Source organism: Macrosteles quadrilineatus, unplaced genomic scaffold, assembly GCF_028750875.1.
Source record: "Macrosteles quadrilineatus isolate MER2022 unplaced genomic scaffold, UCM_ALF_1.0 Scaffold_6__1_contigs__length_79288215, whole genome shotgun sequence".
NCBI classification, from domain to species: domain Eukaryota; kingdom Metazoa; phylum Arthropoda; class Insecta; order Hemiptera; family Cicadellidae; genus Macrosteles; species Macrosteles quadrilineatus.
The window spans coordinates 25,932,540-25,957,640 of record NW_026542599.1 but is presented as its reverse complement, the minus strand read 5'-3'; the positions used below and the strand labels follow the sequence as shown (position 1 = coordinate 25,957,640).

Here is a 25,101-nt window from a genome sequence, read left to right as displayed (position 1 = left end):
ATGACTTAATAATAAAATTAAACTGTAATAACCGAACCAAACCAACCAAACTTGCTGATAATAAAAAATCTTGGACAAAAAGCTAATGCTACCAGCGGGATTCGAACCCGGGACCTACAGTATATCAGCCCAGCACGCTAACCATTAGACCACCGAGGCCGATGGCAATTGTCCGTTTTGTTACGGTAATGGCGTTCCCTCAGCTAATAAGAAGCTCACAGCTGTCATCGTAGCCTCTTCTGTACCTCCTCTGAGTAAATACCCAACATACATGGTTTGTTTATCTCATATTCATCGTGTTTCGAACACCTTAATCACTTACTTGTAACAAACAGCTAGAAATAGCTTCTAGCCCAGTCAATGAATGCAATAAAACACCCTTTTTCGCAACTAAATGGTGGAAAGCTGGATTTTTTATATGTGATAGAACCACATGAGAGGTGTATTTTCCCAAAAGTCCCCACTTCTACCCCTTGAGCTTTCCCCCCCACCCCCCTACAAACATAGAAATTGCAGTGTTTTACTTAATTGGTCATAATTCGAATTCTATGTAAGCTATCGAGCTGCAATTTGTTTTGTTTTATTTCTGATTAGTTTTCCTACAACTTTTGTATTTACAACATTTTTCTAAAACCAATACTTAGGGAGATATAAAATTTAAACTTCGTTAAAAGCTTTGTTTCAGAGTGCAAAATTTTGTTTTTCTCTATGTATATTTTTAATTAGAAATAATACGCAAATATGGTTCAAACAAAAGTTTTAGTACGTTTTTCAAGGTTTACAAATATATTATTGGTTAGTCATCTAGGTGACCGGGTGAAGAGCTGGGCGTCGGCAAAGAGAACGCGTGCGGGCTAGTTCAACACCTCTGCGCTGCGTCATCGCACCTACCCCAGCTAATAAACGCACAAACTGCCTTTTTCCGTAGCTAAATAGTGGAAAGCTGAGTTTGTTATATGTAATGGAACCACTTAAGACGTGTTTTTTCAAAAAGTTCCCGATTTTCCACCTTGAGCTTTTTCCCTCAACCCCTTCCAAACCTGGAAATTACAGTCATTCACTTTACTGGATATAATTAAAATTCTACGCATGCCATCGTAGTGAAATTTGATTTGTATTATTTGTAATTAGTTTATCTTCAACTTTTGTACTAAAGGTGTTCTTATAAAACTATATCCAAAGAGATATAGCATTTTAACTTTTTTTGATAATGTTTATGTTTTAGAGTACACAATTTTGTTTTACCCTCTATATATTTTTTCCAAATAAAATGCGAAAAATGTTTCAAACAAAGATTTTGTGTATGTTTCTTGCGGTTTATAAATATATATTTGGTTAGTCGTCTGAACGAACTGATGTAGTGTGGTGCGTTGGCAAAGTGAGCGCGTGCAGGCTTCTTCAAAGCATCTGCGCAGCCCAGCCCCACCCGTCGATGCGTCGCGTCGTAGGCACCGACATCGCTAAGTTCTCAAAGGCTGTATACAGATGCTAAGGCTTTGTACTTTGTACTTTACTACCAAAACAAGCTGTATCCAAGCTTAACCTGAACTGCAAAAACAATTATTATTTAGATGGAACCCAATAATTTACTTTTTTATAACCAGTTTTGGTTCAGGTAAATTAATCTCTACCTACTTACTTGTTATACTTGCAATACTTGTAATACTTGATTTCTTCATCTTTGACCAACGGAAGCTTGATAGATTGAGGTATAGAACACTAGGTCTCATAAACACTTTAAAAATCATTACTATAAACATACTCTTTGCTCTTCCTTACGTTACAATGTGCTTTCCATTATCTACCACCAATGGGACTCGCTTTGTTCCGCAAGATTTATACTAACTGCACCTCGCGGTCAGTAAAGATCTAAACAGTAAACTGCAAAAAAATAATAATTAGATTAAACATAATCATTTGTACATTTCTTAAATTTATTGTTAGTCTTAACTCGTTTCTCATTTGAAATAATAATTTATTTAATTATTTCTGTCAACGGCTACACCTATTGACAATAATATACATGGATACATATATTACATTACATAAAGCTGGGTAAGAAACATACTGAACCCAATGATGAGATGATGACCCAATTCACCTATGGGTCTGAGGATGATTGCAGTGTCGAATCGAAATCTACCACCACTTACCATCTTTTATGTATATTTACAGTATTGTGAGTAACATTATAAGTGTAAATTTATGTTTTAAGTGTTAGACTATTAGACGTATTTTATTTTATTTACTTTCCAATTAATTAATGTAATAAGGCATATATCCAAAAGTTATAAATAAGTAAGTAAAACACTGTATTTGTGTCCCCATACATGCAGGCAAGACTATTTACGGGATACATACAGGCAAATTATTCAAATTTCCTTTCTTAACATATTGTGAAGAGGTGTCAATCAAATTGTTTTTTTTTCATAATCCTGGTGACGTTCTGTTCTCTAATATTTGATTGTTTTCATGTTATCTTAAAAATGAGTCAGCATAATAGTTATTTATTGGTTAGTGGTAGACATTATGCACACGTTTAACATCGCTAATAAAGATGAAGGCGCTTATTAAGAGTTTTAAAATCTCCTCTATATAGAATTAATACAAAAGTTTGTTTTAACATTGACTGGTTTTAATTTGTATTCATTATCATGATTAAAAATGGCTTATAAAATAATATTACCGACAGTTTTCTATACGTTGTTCGTGATATTATTTTAACACAGGCTTACAACTCGTGGCAGAGCAGAAGGCTAACCCTTGCTAGTGGGAAGCGTGAAGAGAGGGACATACCAATAATAGGACGCAGTTTGTATCAAGGATTAGTGGGTCAACGAAAACTTTTTACTGACAGCGAGAAGCTTCATTTAGTCACGGTTTAGCTTGGAAACAGATTCTTTTGGTAGTAAACTAGGCTATAAATTAGGAAGTCTTAGGATTTGTATGAAACAGTTGAGAACTTAGCGGTGCCGGTCCTTATGCATCGACGGGCGGGGCTGCGCGGATGCTTTAAGAAGCCTGCACGCGCTGTCTTTGCAGACGCCCACACTACATCAGTTATTTCTGATGACCAACCAAATACATATATTTATAAACCTTAAGAAACATACTAAAATTTTGTTTCTGACACATTATGCGTATTTTATTTGGAAAAAATATATCGAGGGTAAAACAAAATTGTGTACTCTAAAACATAAACATTATCAAAAAAAGTTAAAATGCTATATCTCTTTGGATATAGTTTTATAAGAACACCTTTAGTACAAAAGTTGAATATAAACTAATTACAAATAATACAAATCAAATTTCACTACGATGGCATGCGTAGAATTTTAATTATATCCAGTAAAGTGAACGACTGTAATTTCCAGGTTTGGAAGGGGTTGGGGGAAAAAAGCTCAAGGTGGATAATCGTAAACTTTTTGAAAATACAAGTAAGTGGTTTCATCACATATAACAAACTCAGCTTTCCACTATTTAGCTACGGAAAAAGGCAGTTTTTGCATTTATTGGTTGGGGTAGGTGCGATGACGCAGCGCAGAGGTGTTGAACTAGCCCGCACGCGCTCTCTTTGCTGACGCCCAGCTCTTCACCCGGTCACCTAGATGACTAACCAATAATATATTTGTAAACCTTGAAAAACGTACTAAAACTTTTGTTCGAACCATATTTGCGTATTATTTCTAATTAAAAGTATACATAGAGAAAAATAAAATTTTGCACTCTGAAACAAAGCTTTTAACGAAGTTTAAACTTTATATCTCCCTAAGTATTGGTTTTAGAAAAATGTTGTAAATACAAAAGTTGTAGGAAAACTAATCAGAAATAAAACAAAACAAATTGCAGCTCGATAGCTTACATAGAATTCGAATTATGACCAATTAAGTAAAACACTGCAATTTCTATGTTTGTAGGGGGGTGGGGGGGAAAGCTCAAGGGGTAGAAGTGGGGACTTTTGGGAAAATACACCTCTCATGTGGTTCTATCACATATAAAAAATCCAGCTTTCCACCATTTAGTTGCGATAAAAAACATTTATTGACTGGGCTATTCACTGACTGTCCATTCACCGTACCTCGTTTAAGAACATAAAAGTAAATAAAAAATAAGTAAACAAAAATGTAAACAAACAACCTATATTGTCAATTGCATTGGCCAGCTGTTGTTCACTAAATTAATCGAATAATGTTAACTTCCAAAACATGCAAGGCGTAGCCCTTTGGAAATCAGCCAGTGGGGGAGAGCCCTTAGGTAATTCGTCCATGGATATCAATACTTTTCGGCAAATCTACACACTCTAAGCTTCATTTTGATATGCTATATGCCTATATTTTTATATGGTAAATGGCCTTAAGCGTTTACATAAAATTTGATTGTATCACTTTAATAATATAATAGATATAATAGACTAGGTGAAACCCGTCGAAATCGACGGATACTTTCAAGGCTTACGCTAATTCATCTAACTGCGATAAATTGAGTAAAATTATACATAATTTGAGCATTTAGCTTGTTTGAAGATTAATAAGTGTAAAAACAATAATGATATTAATTGCGTTAGTTACCAAAATATGGTTGATCATTTAATGAATAAAATATTTCCCATATTGCAAGTCATCGGCGTTGTTAGTATGCTATCAGGTATCTCTTTCTTTGGAAGAACCTTTAAATAGCATTAAAATTATATTGGTGGATCTTTTGTAGCTAAACACTTCCGTGATTTCATCAGTGTAATGCAGATTAATCTATGATTTTATTTGGAAAAAATCTGTTTGTTGGGAAGACACGTACTATCTTCAAAGGGAGGTACATCCGTTACAGTGTAAGTTTGATTTTTCCTTCGTCACGTCGCGTCAGTTCATATCGTACTTCTGTGCCAATGAATAACCCTCTAGCACAGTTTTGAGAAATTTGGTTGTGGGGTTACTGTTAAAGGTGGAATTCCTAGACATATGGGGGATGTCAGTTAGTTGTTTCAGCCTTATCAGTTACATAAAGTTGTCAATATAATCTATCTATGGAATGTTAGGTGTAGTGGAATATACTTGAAGTGAAATTGGCTTTTATTCTTGAACTGTTAGGGGCCTCCTCATTTATATGGTCGTGCAGCTTCATTGGCAACAAATGATGCGAATAAAATAGTAATGTGGCAATTCCAAAAAGCAAAATACCCCCGCCGCAGCAAACCTGCAGACTAAGCGAATTCCAACTTGTCTGATTACATTTTTACTAAAATATTTCCATAAATAAGACATATTATTCCCTATTTAAATAACATTAGATTTAACAAGTGCTTAGGTTTGCTGCTACGGGGAAGGTAAAAAGTGTTTTTTGACCATACATCAATAGTATAGGATGAAATAAATAAATTTGCCAAATTTTATCAATATATACCCATAAACAAGTAAACTACAACAATTTTCATTTTCTCCATAAGAATAACATGGGAATTTTTAATTACACTATTTTTGAATTTTCTCCGTGACCGTTAGGCATACAACAGCGCTTCAATATACTAAATTATTTCTTTTTTTAAGCTCTACAAAATGTTTTAGAAAGAAATCACAAATTTTTTTGTTTTTAGGTTCAAAAATGGGAAAAACCCATTTTTACCCCATAAAACCCCCCATAATCCCCCGTTCCCATGGTCCGATTATGCTGGATCGCGAGCTCGTTCGAATAAACGTAGGTTTACACGTTTGTACCAAATTTCATCAAAATCGGATCATTTTTGCTCGAGTTATCGCGCTAACGGACATATATATATATATATATATGAATTTGAACGGATGGTGTTTTTGGCCTCTAGGGACCTCAAAATGAAAAATTAGATCGGTCTCGGGTCCAGGTCTTACCATGAGTACTACGGTAATAGCTTATTCCCTATATGGGAAATTCGCTAAAACAATGTAAATTACTTTTTACGTAAATATTGACGTTCACATGCATTGTTAATCAACGTATCTTATAAAGGATAATGTGATCTAGTTTCAAAGGAATATAACCTATCTGTCATGACAGTAGCTGCTTAAAAAGTATTTACTCATAGGGCCATTTTCACAGCCAAAATGTGGTGTTATTTTCAATAATGTTACCAACCCAGTGGGCCACGGTCGGTAATATAGGCCACTACAAATAGTTTGTCAAGATATGTTCTATTTTAGGCAAGGTTGTTGTGTTTTGATGTTATTAGAAACGGTAAGAGAACAATAAAATTCTTCTGCAGATGAATTTTCTGTTGGAGAAATATAAGCCGAATTATAAATGTCACAATGCGAGTTTGAGCATTTTGTAACTATATTATATGGTTAAGTTACATAGATTTTTTAGGATGTTGCTCAGTGCACTTTAAGAATATATATTTTAGAGATAAATTAAATGGTTTTTGTTGCTGAGTAGCGCTAGTAAACATGCACAACCCTTAGTCTAAAAACATTCAAAGGCTCTTTAAGAGTTCAAGTTCTCATTTGTATACATATCTATATTATGTTTTCACTAAGCTGAATGAATACATCGAAGTGACCTCTGTGAAAAGTCTGCAGTATATTGCAGTTTTCCAGCTTAATGACTTTCTAAACCATGCACATATTTCTACATAGATTGTAAAATGTTTTGTCCAGTTGCTGTAAACCACTATTGATTTAACAAAATATAGACACTGCTCAAATGGGCACCGTGCCCTTCTGCAATTGTATTATTTTGTTAGTATTACGCAATCGAAGATTTTTCCGATGATTGAAAGCATGTCGACAATAATCTCAAGAACCTATGATGATCCGTCTAGAATAATATGATAAAATATAGGGAAAAGGTGTGAAAAAGGCAGACGCCAACCCGTAGAATAGATATAAGATAGTTCAATAAGAAATAATTGCAAGAGTTATTGTGATAAAAGGATTTTCCACTGATTTCGTAATGGAACTTTATATTGCAACACATGACATGATACAAAAGAAAATCAATTTTAAAATCAGAAAATAACATTGCAAATACTTCTTTTAGACTATTCAGTAACTTCCAATAAATGTGTGTTGTTTAAAATACAATTTTAAAATTAACAGCTGTTTTATTAAAAAGTATTATCCACATGACCAAAATGTAAACAAATCTGTCGAGGGATCTTTGGAGGCTTCTGGGGTAGAGCCTTAAGCGAATTTACGTAGTTTTTCTTTTGATAACTAATCTAGAGACCAAGACCTTTCTTTGGACACCTCCACCAAGTTTCTACGCCCAGCCGTTCTCTCAAATTAGTGGAGACAAAGTTTCCAAATAAATATTTACATTCCCCCATGTTAATCTTATGGGAGAAAATCCAACTTTGATGGAAGATCCTGCCCAAACTAATTAATATATAAAAAAAACTAAAAACACTTTGCAAAACTACAGATCAGGGAAATTTTTTTGACACTTTAATCATCAAAATCGGTCCAAAAATGAGGGAGGAGTTCTGTTCACAAAAATCGGCTTAGCGTATTATATATATAGATAGATAGATTGTTAAATTTAAAAGTGATTACTAGAACCAATATTTATAATTTATAATAGTATAGATTCCGTTGCACATTGCAACGTGCTTGCAATTATACAGGTCTTATAATAATAATGTTTCATTTTTGAAATCCGAATGGAATTAATAATAAATAAAAGTTTTTTCTCCCACTGGTAGCTACGGGCCAGTTCTGGTTAAGATAATTATAAATCTTTGTGTTGTGAGGTAAACGCCACCGAGCGTCCTTACTCGATAATGGGGGCGAAAGGTGCCGAATTACCCAACCGGCCTTGGCGCGGGGATTTCTAAAGCGTCCGTCCGCGCACACCACCATTTTGAGGGTGTCCGCGTCAAACACGTCCGGGCTAAACACGGAGCCGTCAAGCATCAGGAGTTGAGTCCCTTCGGGGAAATCTCGCTACAGCTTGTCCCAGCGAGAGATCTCGTGAAAGCTGTGAAGGTATCAGCGTTTGTTCCCACATCAATGGCGGCAATGATCAAGAAGGCCTCAAGTTGCATACTGACCTTGACACGGACCACTGGGAAAACTCAAACCCTGACGGACAATTCCTGGACATGATAATGGCAGCATGCAGTCAAAGAGAATGCTACAGAAATAGCTGAATAGGAAGACCCTGCGGTAGGTAGTTGGTCTTATCAGTGGCCATTGGGTATTCCGCGGACATCTACACAAGATGGGAATTCAAGTTGAAAGCCTCTTATGTAGGAAATCTGGAGAGGAGAGGATACAGCATTCCACGTGATATTTATGTGCCCAGCCCTACAAGGTCTGCATGAGATGCCTTGGCCTATCGACTGAAGATCAAAGGGAAGAAAAGGTTACCATATAGGCAAAAGGATCTCATGGTTCACCTAGGACCTGGAATTTGATGGAGAATAAGGACCTGTGAATGAGGGTGCAAAATAAGCTGTTCCATCTGCGATGTAATCCCAGTGTCACTTGTAAGCCTGGCACTCTGTTAAAAAAACTAATACTAGAATAAAACATTTTTAAGTATTCGTGCTTATGACCAATGACCATTAACCCCAGAAACGAGTAATAACATAGATGAAGTAATATAATGATTACACTATTCTTTAGATTTTGCTTTTTGCTTACATTGGCAACGCTGGTTTACTTCATGCTGACGTTTGCAATTTTCAAAAACACAACACAACAACACATCAACAACATCAACTCCTCCCAAGTCCCAAGGGTTAGGTTATGATTTAAGTTTTTAAGTAAAATAAAGTAGGGCCTAAACAAATAAGTCTACGTTTGAAATCCGTTGGAGATTGTGATAAGTTGTTGGAGCTTCTTGAAAATGGGTAAATCCTTTTAATCTTTGAGTTAATACAGTGTTTGTTCCTTCTCAAATTGTAGTAACATAGGCTAGTGTTCTGATGATAAGTTTAGCTTGAAGCCGGGCCATCTTAATTTGTGTATATTGAAATGCATGAAGTTTATATGCTATAGGATTTGGTGACATTTTAACTTAGTTTGACGGCAAGAAATTGTTAACATTTATTAGAGAATGTCACTGGCAGCATTCACATGTTTCTGCTACTTGCAGGGTCTTTATAGACTTCATTAATTATTTGCACCAGCAGCACAACATTTCTTTAGAGGCCAATCAAAATTGCATGCATGCTCACAAGCTACTGGCCATTAGCGTCTCAGTTTTCTGGTCAGAAACCGATGAGAACCTTTTCTGCAAAGGAGTGGGAGATTGTGGGAGGGCCCCTTAGACCTACGTCAATTTAAGATTTTAAATTTTTAGTTAGCCTATATACAATTATTTTTTTAGTAAGTTAGGCCTATATTTAAATCTAAGTTAACTTCTTAATTATAAAATTAATTTTATAATTACTGTTTTAAGATGGCATAACCTAAGCTAACTTAACCAACCAAACTTGCTGATAGTATAAAAAGATACAAGATAAAAATCAAATGACGGTTTACTAATAAAAATAAAATAGTTCTGTTCATAAATTAAAATTATAAATGCTTCGAATTCCAACAAAAGATGTAACTTACGGTTAAGAAGTAATCACATTCTAAGCAAAATCATTGACAAAAAGTTAATGTCACTGGTGGGATTTGATCTGGATACCTCATGGACATCAGTTGAGTATGCAAACCACTACGTCACGTACACCGATGGCTTCACTTCATATCGTTCCGGTAATGGTGTTCCCTTTAGAGAAGAGTGGACGTCCGGCCCCCCCCTCCTTCGCTATAGAGGTTTCTCATGGGTTCCTGACCGAAACTCGAGACACTATAGCTACTAGCCGGTTATTAAGGTCTTTGTAAGCTCAAACATTGTAGACCTAATATCGCCTTTGTACCTAGGTAGCCTATACTGGCAACTCGATTTCAATTTGAAAAGTAGCAAGCTTAAATTGCTAAACACAACTGAATCAGTTAAGTTTAAACTACAGTAAGTTACAGAATAAGAATGAGGGCATTAAGTTTTAAAGTTTGTTACTTAACCTGTATTTTAAGTTGTAAGTTATATATTTTTGTTTCAGCTGCCTCAAGTGGAACATCATTTATCCTGGCATCTATCCTGACAGTATTGCTGTTCTCCGGAATGCAGATGTATCGACAGTGGCTAGGCTCTTCGCAGCTCCACACTATCCTCGGTGGTTACCTGGCATCTGTGCTGTTTGTTCTTGTTCTTACAGTATCCTTTGAAAATTAATAAGCTTAGTTTATGTCTTTTCAGGCAGTTTACAGATACTGATACACCAGCATCTAAATTATGCTTCAAAAAGCAAACGATTTAATTCAAGCTTTACTTTGCAGGCCTACTTTAAGCAGTCAGACCAAAAGTAAGGCAACATCCAAGTCATGACGTGTTAGTTAAGGCAACATATTTTTCTAAACTCAACCACATAAGATATATATGTCTAAAAACTCATCTTGATAGAGAAACATGAAAACACAATAAAAATGGAGTGTAAAATATAGTTTGAAAATTGGTCTGTGAGAAGATTTTGTATATCTTGGTAGGCCATTTTTGTCAGGGGTTGAAGGAAGTTTAAAGTCAATAATGTAATTTCAAAAAAAATTAGGATGCTAGGTTTTTTATTTAAAATGTCAGTTAACAGTTTTTTTTTAATCAACCGGCCCATAATCAGATCATGCTGGTAGCAAACTCTTTAGAATAAACTCAGATTTACGAGTTTGTACAAAATTTCATCAACGTCAGGTCATTTTTACTTGAGTTACTATGCTAATGGACACATAAAATCTGGAATTGTGTTATTTCCATAACATGCTGCACAGCCTAAACCAGGAGGTGGGCGGGTCTGTGCAGTATTTGACGTTTTGTTTTGGTGACTGCTACATTCTTTAATCAAATTACTACCAGTCCCATTTACACACTTGTAATAACCATACTATTTAATCCTTCCTTTTAAATTGAATAAGTTTAACAAGTAATAAATCTATATAATTAATACGCTACATGAAACTTTGTCGGTTGAACTCCTCCGCCATTTATTAACCGATTTCATCCATTGACGTCTCACTGGAAAGAGCGTGTCGCGTAGATTTGCAAACTGGCCTTACATTTTTGAAAAAGTCCTTTGGGCTCTGCCCCAGTGGCTTTGAAACTTCCCATGTTATCCTTATGAGGAACATAATTGTTTACATTTTGATCAGCTGTATAATTTAATTGCTGTTATTTATTTTTCAATTCAATGAAACGCATTGAGTACATTTGTTTACTATTTGAGTTTGTGTAAACATAACCCCCAAGACGGATCGTGTTAGTATGGTTTTATCTTAAATTTGTGTATTTATGGTTGTTTTGTGTCGCTATGACGGATCGGGTTAGCATGATTCTAACTTAAATTTGTGCATTTATAGTGTTTTTGTGTACCTATAATTTGTTTATTTGTTGTTGTTTTTTTCTTTTAAATGTCTCCAACGCGACGATAACGAAACATAGACAGGAGGCGTAATCGTGATAACGACCGCAGCTACAGATCAGTGGCGCGTATTAGGCTTAACTCATCACAGTCGGCACCTGACCCTGGACACACTCAACTATTAGGTTACAAATGCGCCCTAACACCACCCCAAAACGACTTTTTGTTCTCAATTGGCCCTCTATCAATGACCTGTGTTGCCTGTACAGCGAGGCATTTAGAGAAGGAGAAAACCGGCCGGAATGCTTTAGGTTTATCAATAACGAAGATAAACATGGTCTGAGTTACACACCGGTAATCTTTGAGTTGACTCTTTTAAACTCATTGTAAATATGACTGTTATTCGTTTTTAAATAACTCCTGTAATACATTGCAATTGCTCGAATTCGAGCAACATGTACACTAGTACACAATATTTTACTTGTGTGTCATAGAATTGTTGATACAGTGTACTAAACCAATAAAAATGCAGCTTATTCCTTAACCCAACCAAGGCGGTGGGAAACATTGAATCAATCATTTTTGGAAAAGGATTTCAAACAAAACTTTTCCCAGAAGGTAAGTTAAATTTCCATTAAATTTTAAGAAATAATATAATGTATTGCAAGTACCTATAAGGTCCATTCATATTGAAGAGTTGAACTAGGATTTTACCTACAATTTCAAAGATCAAATTCTAAGTCAAATTCCCGCCGGATCTATTTAGATGACTAGAGTGTATGGAATTCTTAAATAGTTTTACTATAATGTAATTAATATATTTTATCAAATGTTAGTGTTTTTAGAATTCATTTCCTACTTTTCATGTTTGTGTTTTGTTTCAGTTGTTTTATGCCTTGTTACGTCATTGTTTGCCGCAGGCATGATTCATCGGGTCTGCACTACGACTTGGTTAGTTTTTACATTGTTGTCATTAACTCACAGTCTCCCTATTTAACTAACTGGGCCAAATTGCAAGGATAACATACTGTTGTCTCTCCATCAACTATCAGTAACTTACACTGAATGGCACATTAGGAGTTTTGTCTTTTGTTGGACATCCTATTAGCACAAAACATCTGTGTTATGCTGTGATATTTTATTTGTGTACGGTAACTGTTAGTCCTTGGTCTTAAACTTGCTTAGGTTAACTCCACCTCTTTCGAAAAAAAAAATACTCAGAAAAAAATGGAATTTTTTAATTAAGATTGGATTTCTTCTTTAGTGACCAAAAATGAATGATAAAAGCTATTTTATGAAATTGTGTTTTCTGTTGAAACCCTGTAATATCAGCTCACAGCCACCATTAATGAGATTCTACTGTATAACAAAATTATCCTGTTTCCAGCTTATTCTTCTCGGTGGTTGCTTTGTACTTCATCAACCGCATTTCTCAAGCGACTCATGAGCGTCCAGCAGCACCGGCCTACACTGCTCCCAGTAAGAAGAAGAAATAAAACATTCCCCGTGACGTTGTCTGCATTTATTGTAAATATAATTGTCAAGTATTTTATACCTGTGCTCTCTTGAAGCAAAAAAATTAAGTCTGAAATGATTCAGTTGCAATTTTTTCAAACCCATTGTAACAGTGACTGAATATTGTGAATCTTGTTTCACAGAACTGATGAAGAATTATCATTATGCGACCTGAACCTGGAGCAATAACATGGGAAGTGGAAAGGTCAGATAAATACGGAAAATAATTAAAAAGACATTGTAAACGTGTTAACAATACTTCAAGTTAATAAAATTTCTGTGCTGTCGAATTTTCTCAAAGCTCTTATGTTTTTCTTGCAACCACGAACCTTTTCCATTCATTACCACAGCACTTAACAAGTAAAAAAGCACAACTACTGTAACTAAAATACAAGATAGCATGGTAATCCACAGGTCTCTGTGTGCATAGCGATGACTGGCTCAGTAGCTGGCAGGAGTGGCAAAAGGGTTGTCTTCATGTGTTGTGCACTAATAGCAACCGGAAATAATGCACAATTTCATATTTAAGTTCTACTGAGAATGATAAATGAAAAGGGTTAACACATAACCACAAAATTAGTCCTTACAATTTAATAATACACATTTAGACAGTCAATTTCACACTCAAGTATCAAATAAATGATTGATTGCACAAGTCATAAAACTTCAATGTTGAACATTGTCCGTAGTGGAATGCCGCATCATAGACTCAACACGGTTGGCTGTTTCACGTAAAGCATCTGAGAGTTCGGGTAAATCTGGCAGATCTAGTGTAATGTGTGCAGATAGCCTTTTATAGACGGATGACCCTTCCTTTTTACCCCTGAAACAAAAATTAAAATTAAAAATCGTTTAATTTTTCAGGCAAAGTTAGGGCCACATGGCTCTTTCTTAACCTGACATTCATTCCAAAAGCGCAATTTTATTTTATAACTATTACCCACAGTAAAAAACTTATCTGGAAATATGTTGTAACAAAAACAAATTATTTAAATGAAGTAACACTAACAGTTATGTAGACTTTTAAGACCACTAGAAAGAAGTCCTCTGGTCATTTAATAGGTTTGAATATTTATTTTAAGTAACAATAGTCACTTCAATGAGTGCTTTAAGTTAGCTTTGATAAGCTTTTGAAAGTATAACGCCGATAATTGAGATTGTTTTGTGTTAAAAGGCTACACAGGCCTTTGGTGAAAACAATATCGTCCTGTGGTAATAAAGAAACAAAAACATTTGTAAAAATCCATTTGGATATATTGAATTACCGTACCGAAATAGATTAAATTCTTTAGTATTTTTATTCAGCCAAGATTTTTATTCCATCTACTGCAGGTCTACCAATCATAATGTTCTACAAATATCTTCTGGTTAAAGTAAAAGCATTAATAAAAACTAGTTACCTTGAATTTTTAGATACAAATTTAAGAGTAAGCCTACTCAATAAAAATTGTAAGAATACTAGGTGGCGTTCGCAGAGGCATCCACAAAATTGAGCGGAGTCATCAAGGGTTCATATTATATTGTTTTTGTCTTACTGCAGTAAAAACTGTATTTTTTCATGCATGCGCTGCGGGTCTAAAGTAGCATTTTTAATATTTAGGGAGTAAAAATCGTTTTTAGCCTCTATGGAGTAAAAATCAGCTGTTGTCAACTCAGTTGTAAATTTCGATTGTAAACGATTGCATGTATCGAAAATATGTATCGATTTGTGCTTCGTAATCATTTTTAACATATTACAGTCTACAGTCTCTTCCCGTAGCATTTTAGCATTGCAGATACATTAATCCATTCCCAAACTCAACACTGCTCACATTTACTACTTCCTTCACCACACCCTACGTCGTGGACCTGTTTCCCTCTCTTCCCATAGCATTTTAGGATTTCAGATACATTAATGTAATTGCCAAAGACAGTTCCCACACTCTGCGCTGTTAGCCTTACTACTTCCTTCACCATTTACTACGTCATTGGCCTGTTTCCTTCCTTTCTCATAGCATTTAAGTATTACAAATTCACTTATCCATCTGCTCAAACGGTTCCCCCACTCTGCACTGCCAGCCTTTACTACTTCCTTCACCACTTACGTCGTGGACCTGTATTCATCGCTTTCCATAGCATTTTAGTATTTTAGATACGTTAATCTAATTGCAACAAACATCCCCACTGTCCGTACTGCTAGACTTTACTACTTCTTTCACAATTTCCTATGTCTTGGGCATGCTTCCATCCCTTCTCATAGCATTTCAGCATTGCAGATACATTAAAACTGCTACAAACGGTTTCCAGTTCCCACACTCCACACTGCTCACCTTACTACTTCTTTCACCTGTTCCTACGTCGCGGATCTGTTTCCCTCTCTTCCCATAGCATTTTAAGATTGCAGATACCTGAATCTAATCGTCATAAACAGATCCCACACTCCAAACAGCTCGCCTTTACTACTTCCTTCGCCACTTCCCACATCGCGGACCTGTTTTCCTCCCTTCCCATAGCATTTTAGGATTGCAGATACCCTTATCTTATCGTCATAAACAGTTCCCACACTCCGGACAGCTCGCTTTGACTACTTCCTTCACCACTTCCTACGTCGCGGACCTGTTTTCCTCCCTTCCCATTGCACTTAAAGATTGCAGATACCTTAATCTAATCGTCATAAACAGTTCCCGCACTCCGGACTACTTGCCTTGACTACTTCCTTCACCACTTCCTACGTCGCGGACCTGTTTTCCTCCCTTCCCATAGCATTTTAGGATTGCAGATACCCTAATCTAATCGTCATAAACAGTTTCCACACTCCAGACTGTTCACCTTTACTACTTCCTTAACCTCTTCATACGTCACGAACCTCAAGCTAGTGTCGTCATTTGATTTAGTACCTGGGGACCAAGCTTTGCTCGGGGAAAATCATTAGTTCACTCTGAAAGCACCGTAGTATTGGAGATACATAAATCCACACATCTACATCCTACACAATTTCCTACGTCGCGGACCTGTTTCCCTCCATTCCATTGCATTTAAAGATTGCAGATACCTTAATCTAATCGTCATAAACAGTTCCCACACTCCGGACTACTCGCCTTGACTACTTCCTTCACCACTTCCTACGTTGCGGACCTGTTTTCCTCCCTTCCCGTAGCATTTTAGGTTTGCTGATACCATAATCTAATTGTCATAAACATTTCCAACACTCCGGACAACTCGCCTAGACTACTTCCTTCACCACTTCCTACGTCGCGGACCTATTTTCCTCCCTTTCCATAGCATTTTAGAATTGCAAATACCTTAATCTAATCGTCATAAACAGTTCCCACACTCCGGACAGCTCACCTTGACTACTTCCTTCATCACTTCCTACGTCGTGGACCTGTTTTCCTCCCTTCCCGTAGCATTTTAGGTTTGCTGATACCTTAATCTAATTGTCATAAACATTTCCAACACTCCGGACAACTCGCCTAGACTACTTCCTTCACCACTTCCTACGTCGCGGACCTATTTTCCTCCATTTCCATAGCATTTTAGGATTGCAAATACCTTAATCTAATCATCATAAACAGTTCCCACGCTCCAGACAGCTCGCCTTGACTACTTCCTTCACCACTTCTTACGTCACGGACCTGTTTCCCTCCCTTCCCATAGCATTTTAGGATTGCCCATACCCTTATCTAATCGCCATAAACAGTTCCCTCACTCCTGACAGCTCGCCTTGACTACTTCCTTCACCACTTCTTACGTCGCGGACCTCTTTCCCTCCCTTCCCATAGCATTTTAGGATTGCCCATACCCTTATCTTATCGTCATAAACAGTTCCCACACTCCGGACAGCTCGTTTTGACTACTTCCTTCACCACTTCCTACGTCACGGGCCTGTTTCCCTCCCTTTCCCATAGCATTTTTGATTGCCCATACCCTTATCTAATCGTCATAATAGTTCCAACACTCCGGACAGCTCGCCTTGACTACTTCCTTCACCACTTCCTACGTCGCGGACCTGTTTCCCTCCCTTCCCATTGCACTTAAAGATTGCAGATACCTTAATCTAATCGTCATAAACAGTTCCCGCACTCCGGACTACTCGCCTTGACTACTTCCTTCACCACTTCCTACGTCGCGGACCTGTTTTCCTCCCTTCCCATTGCACTTAAAGATTGCAGATACCTTAATCTAATCGTCATAAACAGTTCCCGCACTCCGGACTACTCGCCTTGACTACTTCCTTCACCACTTCCTACGTCGCGGACCTGTTTTCCTCCCTTCCCATAGCATTTTAGGATTGCAGATACCCTAATCTAATCGTCATAAACAGTTTCCACACTCCAGAGTGTTCACCTTTACTACTTCCTTAACCTCTTCATACGTCACGAACCTCAAGCTAGTGTCGTCATTTGATTTAGTACCTGGGGACCGAGCTTTGCTCGGGGAAAATCATTAGTTCACTCTGAAAGCACCGTAGTATTGGAGATACATAAATCCACACATCTACATCCTACACAATTTCCTACGTCATGGACCTGTTTCCCTCCATTCCATTGCATTTAAAGATTGCAGATACCTTAATCTAATCGTCATAAACAGTTCCCACACTCCGGACTACTCGCCTTGACTACTTCCTTCACCACTTCCTACGTCGCGGACCTGTTTCCCTCCCTTCCCATAGCATTTTAGGATTGCAAATACCTTTATCTAATCGTCATAAACAGTTCCCACACTCCGGACAGCTCACCTTGACTACTTCCTTCATCACTTCCTACGTTGCGGACCTGTTTTCCTCCCTTCCCGTAGCATTTTAGGTTTGCTGATACCATAATCTAATTGTCATAAACATTTCCAACACTCCGGACAACTCGCCTATACTACTTCCTTCACCACTTCCTACGTCGCGGACCTATTTTCCTCCATTTCCATAGCATTTTAGGATTGCAAATACCTTAATCTAATCATCATAAACAGTTCCCACGCTCCAGACAGCTCGCCTTGACTACTTCCTTCACCACTTCTTACGTCACGGACCTGTTTCCCTCCCTTCCCATAGCATTTTAGGATTGCCCATACACTTATCTAATCGCCATAAACAGTTCCCTCACTCCTGACAGCTCGCCTTGACTACTTCCTTCACCACTTCTTACGTCACGGACCTCTTTCCCTCCCTTCCCATAGCATTTTAGGATTGCCCATACCCTTATCTTATCGTCATAAACAGTTCCCACACTCCGGACAGCTCGCTTTGACTACTTCCTTCACCACTTCCTACGTCGCGGACCTGTTTCCCTCCCTTCCCATTGCACTTAAAGATTGCAGATACCTTAATCTAATCGTCATAAACAGTTCCCGCACTCCGGACTACTCGCATTGACTACTTCCTTCACCACTTCCTACGTCGCGGACCTGTTTTCCTCCCTTCCCATAGCATTTTAGGATTGCAGATACCCTAATCTTATCGTCATAAACAGTCCCCACACTCCGGACTGCTCGCATTTACTACTTCCTTCATATCACTTCCTACGTCACGGACCTGTTTCCCTCTATTCCCATAGCATTTTATGATTGCCCTTACTACTTCCTTCACTACTTCCTACGTCACGGACCTGTTTCCTTCCCTTCCCATAGCATTTTAGAATTGCAGATACCTTAATGTATTCGTCATAAACAGATCCTAGACAGATCATAGATCGCACTGCTACCCTTGACTACAATGTATCGAGTAATCTTAAGTATAATCTTTGCTCAATATTAACAAGTGATGTTTTTCCTTTTGTACTGTATTTGTAATTTCCTAGTATACTTTGGGTAGTTGGCTTATTATGAACACATGCTAAAACTTCAAATCTTTTGTTTACTTTTTACTTGTTATTTAATTCAGCCAACATGGTTACCTAGCAACCCATAAGACTAATGTTAAGAAAATGTGATTTTCAGTTTCATTTTTCTACGGATTCCTGAGAGACTTTTTTAACGCCATATAGATGTTGGCACTCACCGATATGGTCTTTATCACCATGCAAAATTTGAAAACGATTGATTCAGCCGTCTAGGAGGAGTTTGCGTATTACGAAATGCATAAAAGTCGACGTATAAGAGCTTCGCTCGCTTCGCTCGCTCCGCTCAATAAATGTGTATGTCTAATTAATCACAAAATTATTACACACTTGATGGGGCAAATGCAATAGCTACATTTTACAAGGCTGATACTTTTAATAAAATTTCACAATGTGTAATAAACTAAAAACACATACAATATGATTTAAAATTGCATAATAATTGAATATATCTGGTATATTCTATACTCTAATACGAGCTATGTCTGTTTGTCTGTCTGTAATGTAAATCTTGAAATCTAGCAGAAGGATGTTGACTAAATTTTGGAATTACGGACTTATAGCCCTAAAAACGTTATTGGCGTCAGGCTCTACCTCAGGAAAATTCGTATTTTTCTACACAACTCATTTGAAATGTAAAAATTTAACATTTGTCTTATGGGTTTCCAAGTACACAAAATAACAAGGAAAAAGTAAACAAAAGACTTGTAACCGGTGGACGCATCCTGCTATTTCATCAACGTTGCTGAGAGTTTGTTGCCGTATGTACGTTGTCAACGTTACTAACATTATTTACTAACAACTGCAAACTGATCATCGACAATGTTTTTGTCAGAACTATTGGTTTTTTTAAATGGTGTTCGGAAACATTTGTCTTACGGTAACCCTGTTATTCATCCGGTTATGCTACGTAACATACTTCGGTACATATCTATTGTACCAAGCCAAGATATGGGGTTTAGGGAGATGGAAAGTAGATTAAGGGTTCAAGTTCCGACTCTGTTACACCTACAGTAGAAGAACCCCGGTTAACTGAAATAAAGGGGGAAGAGCCGTTTTGGATAACCAACTTTTCGGTTAACCCGTCATATGCTAAAAATAGCCTATTTATTACCATGGTGTGTAGGAAAGATTAATTTAAAACAATTTCTATAATTCTACAGTGATTTATTTCAGCTGAAGAAATGTGTTTAATTGGTAAGATAGGAGTTAAGGAAAGGCCAATTGGCTGATTAGGATTATTATGTACATAATAATCCTAAATGGTAAGATAATACTTTAATCTTAACAACTGAAGTTACTGAAGCATTTTCATTACATATTACTTATATTTTCGCCCTGTATTATTTTATAGAGCCGTTTGGGTTGAACTGGGTTTCAGTTAACCCGAATTTGGTTAACCGGGGTTCTACTGTATTGGCAAATACTATAAAAACGCACGGTTAAACTATTGTAAAATCAATGGAGTTAAAAGGGCAAATCAATTTGTCAACTGATTCCCTGTTTGTTTTGGCTCTTCGTGAGAAATATCATACGTCTTTGTTCATTCACTAAAGCTGCAAGAGGTGAAAAAAATATTGTAGTGGCATCAGAATTCAGCGGTGTAAAAGCATATCATATTCTATAGTAGTCTTTATTTTAATTTCAAAATGACTTGTGTTCTTCCTTTTTTTTCTTTTTGTAGTTGGTTAAGTTGTAGATGTGCCTAAGAGCTAAAAAGCAAGAAAGTTATTTAACAAGAAGCCATGCACTTGGCCAAGGGGGAAACATACTCACTGTGTAGACATCCAATGCAAGCATGAAATTATTACACTTCAATTCAAGAGGGCAAAGCTAACCTACAAAACAGAAAACATTAAACTACAACAAAGAAAAATAAAGGCACAATGCTTTGGAACAAACACAAAAAAATACTGTAAACTATGAAGGAATCACTGAAGAAAATCGTGCTCTGGTGGCTACAATACATATTAAGAAATTGAGTAAAAATATTAAGAGTCCTTATATTTAAAGTGGTTCTCGCCACTTAGGCTTTAAACTGTCAGGATGATTAATAAACATTCATTGAAAATGCCATAATTAATTGATTTTGGCTATTATTTTACCGTACAAAAATTAACTTAACATTTAAAAAAAATTCTATTTTGAAATTAAACCAAACTTTTTTTTATTGGAGGAAATATTGCAGTGAAATTTTGTACGTTAGTTAGGGTTCATTTCGAACCCAATCAGTTGTATGAAATTAGGCCTACATTCATCATTGTTACGTTACCATACTATGTTATAATATAGTATGTGCGTTGCAGTATGATACAAATAAATAAAAATACTCTTTCAATTCTTTTAAACGAGAAATGATTTTATTAATTTGACATTCACTTAGGCCTAACTCAAACATAAAATAAAAATCATGTAAAAAATGAATTTGAAATCACAACTCCAGGACATTGAATGGTACAATCTTTTTCTAACAAATAATACTTCATAATATCTTACCTTCTTGATTCTTCATACTTAATCTGCTGCTTCAAAAAAATTGCTGTTTTCAAAAGTTCTTGAATATTAAGAAACGTACTGTCTGCATTTTCCATTGATTTTATGGCACTGTAAAAAATAACAATAGATTAGGCTAACTATGATTATTTTAATAAACTGAGGCCGTAACTCTGGACATTGGCCTGTGTCCTGATGTAAAGAGAATGATTCCCATATTGGGTCTGATGATGATTTCAAGTATTCTTAGAAATATTTCTACTCCTATTTACTTTCTGCATATTTAATAACACGTACACGGTACAATGCTGATGAACCACATACTATAATGGTAAGTCATATGGACAAGCTACTCAAGTGTATCAGTAGCCGTTTTGATTCCAAGCGAGCTCATTTCCATACCCAAATGCAATTGGTCATTGGACTATATGAATTATAAAAAAAAAAGGTCAGCGTTAGATAGTAACAAGACCGGGGTTTGTTGTTGTTGTACGTGACTACCCAAAATGTAAAAAATTCCATTGGCATGGAAAACGCACAAAAAAGATTTATTTATAATACAATTTGTAGGTTAGCGAATTGATGTCCAATTTTGGTTGTCAGTTCACAGTAGTTCCTTCCTTCCTTTGACAGTTTTTCATTCTCCAAAGCTTCTGATTTGAAGTTAAATAGGCTAGTCTAAAGCCACTTGCTATCCTCATTTAAATAAAAAGCAGTGTTAAACCACCAAGCAGTTCATTTTGTGTATTACCTTCCGAATTACTTCACAAATTATATGCCTATACAAGTGGGTAAGTTACATTTTTTGTCCAAGTAATCCTAAAGTCATCTATACGGCGACCTGTTTCGACATATGGCATCATTGTCAAGCTGGAAGACACGTGACTCATACACATGAACACCAACAAAAAACTATAAAATACTTGGCTATACAAATTCTCATTTCTACATGGCAGCATGAAGGCCCTATAAGGTGTGTATGTACATAGACGTCGAAACCAATTGCCATGTAGGTAACTTCATATAATCATCGTATAACACCATAGTATCCACTAGTAATCTCTCCCGTGAACTTATGTTACGCACCAACCGTGTGTATTGTAACGCAGTCTTGGAAACCACTCACGGCAGCTGCGTTTTGGGACCTGGATAAAAGACGCTGCGCATCTATTACGCGTCTAGGAAACCACAGCCTTACGCTGCGTTTTAGACATGTCTTGTGCAATGGAAGTAAATGTTGTCCTGATGGCAAAATTCTCCAACAACAACAAAAAATCGATTGAATTTCTCTCTGGAAATGACATATTATGGAAGTACGTTGTTCATACAATTAAAATGTTTATAGTATTACATTTCATATCATTCGTTAGGTAGTGTTAATTTCCCCATAATGTGTAATTTTAATATTTAATTCCCTTATTAAATGTTTCCTACAATTAATTTGTCCTCACATATTTGTAATTTGTAAATAAACCTAAAGTTGACAAATATTCCTTTCAAGCCAGCACAACACCAACTCCCAAATATAAGAGCCCCCATAATTATTTTTAAAAACCCCTGAACATTTTAGTAATAATCCTATATTAACTACTAGCAGAGTACCCGTCCTTCTTACGGGGTTGGCGTATAAGTATGAAATGCTTATTGCAGTTATACTCATAAATAATATACTATTTCGTCAATTCGGTAAATTCCGAATAGGTAGGCCTAAATATAATAACAGTAAAAGCAAAGTTGGAGAGGTTAAATTAAAATTTATTGTTTACATTTTAAATTGACATGTTTGCTTTAATATACTACGGTTAAAACTTCCGCGAGCACCATGTAAAGTTCCTAATCATGTACTTTTCACTGCTTACGCTTATTCAAAACTTTTATTACCAAAGTATACATTTAATTATCTAAATCATCATATAACATCATAGTAGCCATTTTTCTAGTATTCGTGGCCACTAGTAATCTCTCCCGTGAACTTATGTTACGCACCAACCATGTGTATTGTACGCAGTCTAGGAAACCACTCACGACAGCTGCGTTTTGGGACCTGGACAAAAGCCGCAGCGCATCTAAACTGCTGAGCATCTAGTACGTGTCTAGGAAACCAGAGCCTTATTTGTGAGTAGGCCTATTAATTTTTTAAGTAATTTTGAAACTTGACACAATCCGCCCCACCCCACCACCAACCATCTAAGTTAAGGGTCTTGACAAAGGCCATAATTAAAAATAATATAAATATCTGACCACTCACCTGACAGCATACTCTACGTCGTAGCATCTACCTTGCAACTGTTGGTGCACTTTGCTAACATCCACACGCTTGTCTACCATTGGAGGAAGAGCCTTACGCACATGTTCTTGAAGCCGGTAGAACGCCAATGATGGCTCGTTAGCCACTATGTGCATATTCTCTGATATTCTCTCCGTGGCTATAATACAAGGTGGATGAAATACAAACTTGAAAAATGTAACAAATTGTTTTGTTTGGCCCTAAGTTTAAGCTTTGTTAGGTAGCCTATTCTTGATAGCCTAGTCTTAAGTTAATTATAGCCTAAGTTACTAAAAATTAGCCCACAAATCTTTTATCATCCTATGGGGTTGTACTTTTAACTTGGACCTACTTCATTGAAAAGTTCCTTCTCATTGGGGCATTGTTGTTCAGACAGAACTTTAGGCCTAATAGGTGAGGTAAGGTTTGGATTAGGTTAGGTTTACGTCTATACTCGGTATACAAACTTAAGTTAGTTACTCTCTATAAAATTTTAAGCATTACTTAAGTGTAGAACTATATTCACAAATTGATAAAATAAAAGTCCCAACACGTGGTTGTGGGATTGTGAATCTTTTAAATATGACGGAGTCGTACCTAGTGGAGTAGGCCTAGGCTGTAGCTTATCACTCTTTTGCTAAATAAGTTAGGTAGATTATAACAAACAAAGCTATAAACATAAACCGATTTCTATGGTAAACCTGGGTAAGCAATGTAAGTTAGGTGGACAAATTAACGTATAGGTGAAACTTTGATATCCGATTCCATCTTAGGCCTATGGTTGGACATAAAAACTATCAGTTCAATCAATAATCAAACTTATTCTAACCTTAAACTAAACTACTATATAGATTAGGTATTAAATTGAGCAAAGCATGGTAATATTGGTAGACAAGAGGAATGCAAGAGGCCTAGGCCTACGTGAAATGATTTTGTCTTACCTTTTTTTACTTTTGCATCCAATTCTGCATCATGACCAGAAGCCATTCTACTATCGCTCAATTATTATAGAATTCTGAGATGTTTTCGTTAAAAATAAAACAAAATAATAAATTGTGCCCTTCCTTAAGCATAGGCTAGATGGTGCATTTAGCCTATATCCTATGTCTGACACTAAAAAGTTAAATTAAATATAAGTAGTAGATAGGCTAAACTAGTAATTGAAAATTTTAAGTTTTAACTGTTATTTTTTACGCCACAGAACTATGACGTTATTTTTATTGATCGTCACTAAAATAATAGCACTTCCTTCTAAGTTCACTGTAAGGGTAGGGTAGGGTTGATTTGATTTGATGATGATGATATTTTCATTTATTTCACATTTTGTTGTTTTTTTAGAGTTGATCAGCTGGGCCACCCATACCACCTCTAAAAGCCGCCATTCCGATCATTTTAAGCCGGGTTTTCCTAGGCGCGGAATCGTTCTCTCTAGGCGCGGAAGCGGAGAGAGGAACGCGGAGAGCGGACTCCACTAGTCTTAGGCAATTTAATGTTACTGTTTTGTTTTCCTAGAAGCGGAGCGGAATGCCATGTTAATTTCAATTCCGCTCTCCACGTTCCTCTCTCCGCTTCCGCGCCTAGGAAAACCCAGCTTTAGCCAGTACAGTACAACGAATAACGAAATTAAATTTTATCGAAATTCA

At 36.5% G+C, this 25,101-nt stretch overlaps 2 protein-coding genes across 3 annotated transcripts; one reads left to right on the top strand and one right to left on the bottom strand.

The window, feature by feature from the left end:
* Positions 1-8,672: 8,672 nt before the first annotated feature.
* On the top strand, positions 8,673-13,162 carry LOC128996986 (protein KRTCAP2 homolog). Of its 2 annotated transcripts, XM_054422556.1 has the most exons (6): positions 8,673-8,821; positions 10,025-10,179; positions 11,926-11,989; positions 12,256-12,322; positions 12,759-12,898; positions 13,030-13,160. In XM_054422556.1, the coding sequence occupies exons 1-5, from the start codon at positions 8,818-8,820 to the stop codon at positions 12,865-12,867; spliced, it is 399 nt and encodes a 132-aa protein (XP_054278531.1). In that variant the 5' UTR covers positions 8,673-8,817; the 3' UTR covers positions 12,868-12,898; positions 13,030-13,160. The 2 variants fall into 2 exon arrangements, with proteins under 2 accessions (XP_054278531.1, XP_054278530.1); XM_054422555.1 differs by having other exon boundaries at positions 12,759-13,162.
* A 300-nt stretch (positions 13,163-13,462) lies between these two features.
* LOC128996957 (BLOC-1-related complex subunit 8 homolog) lies at positions 13,463-24,727 on the bottom strand. The gene is made up of 4 exons (XM_054422512.1): positions 24,400-24,727; positions 23,441-23,618; positions 21,196-21,303; positions 13,463-13,709 (listed from the first exon to the last, which is right to left on the bottom strand). The coding sequence occupies exons 1-4, from the start codon at positions 24,443-24,445 to the stop codon at positions 13,553-13,555; spliced, it is 489 nt and encodes a 162-aa protein (XP_054278487.1). The 5' UTR covers positions 24,446-24,727; the 3' UTR covers positions 13,463-13,552.
* Between the last annotated feature and the right edge of the window lie 374 nt (positions 24,728-25,101).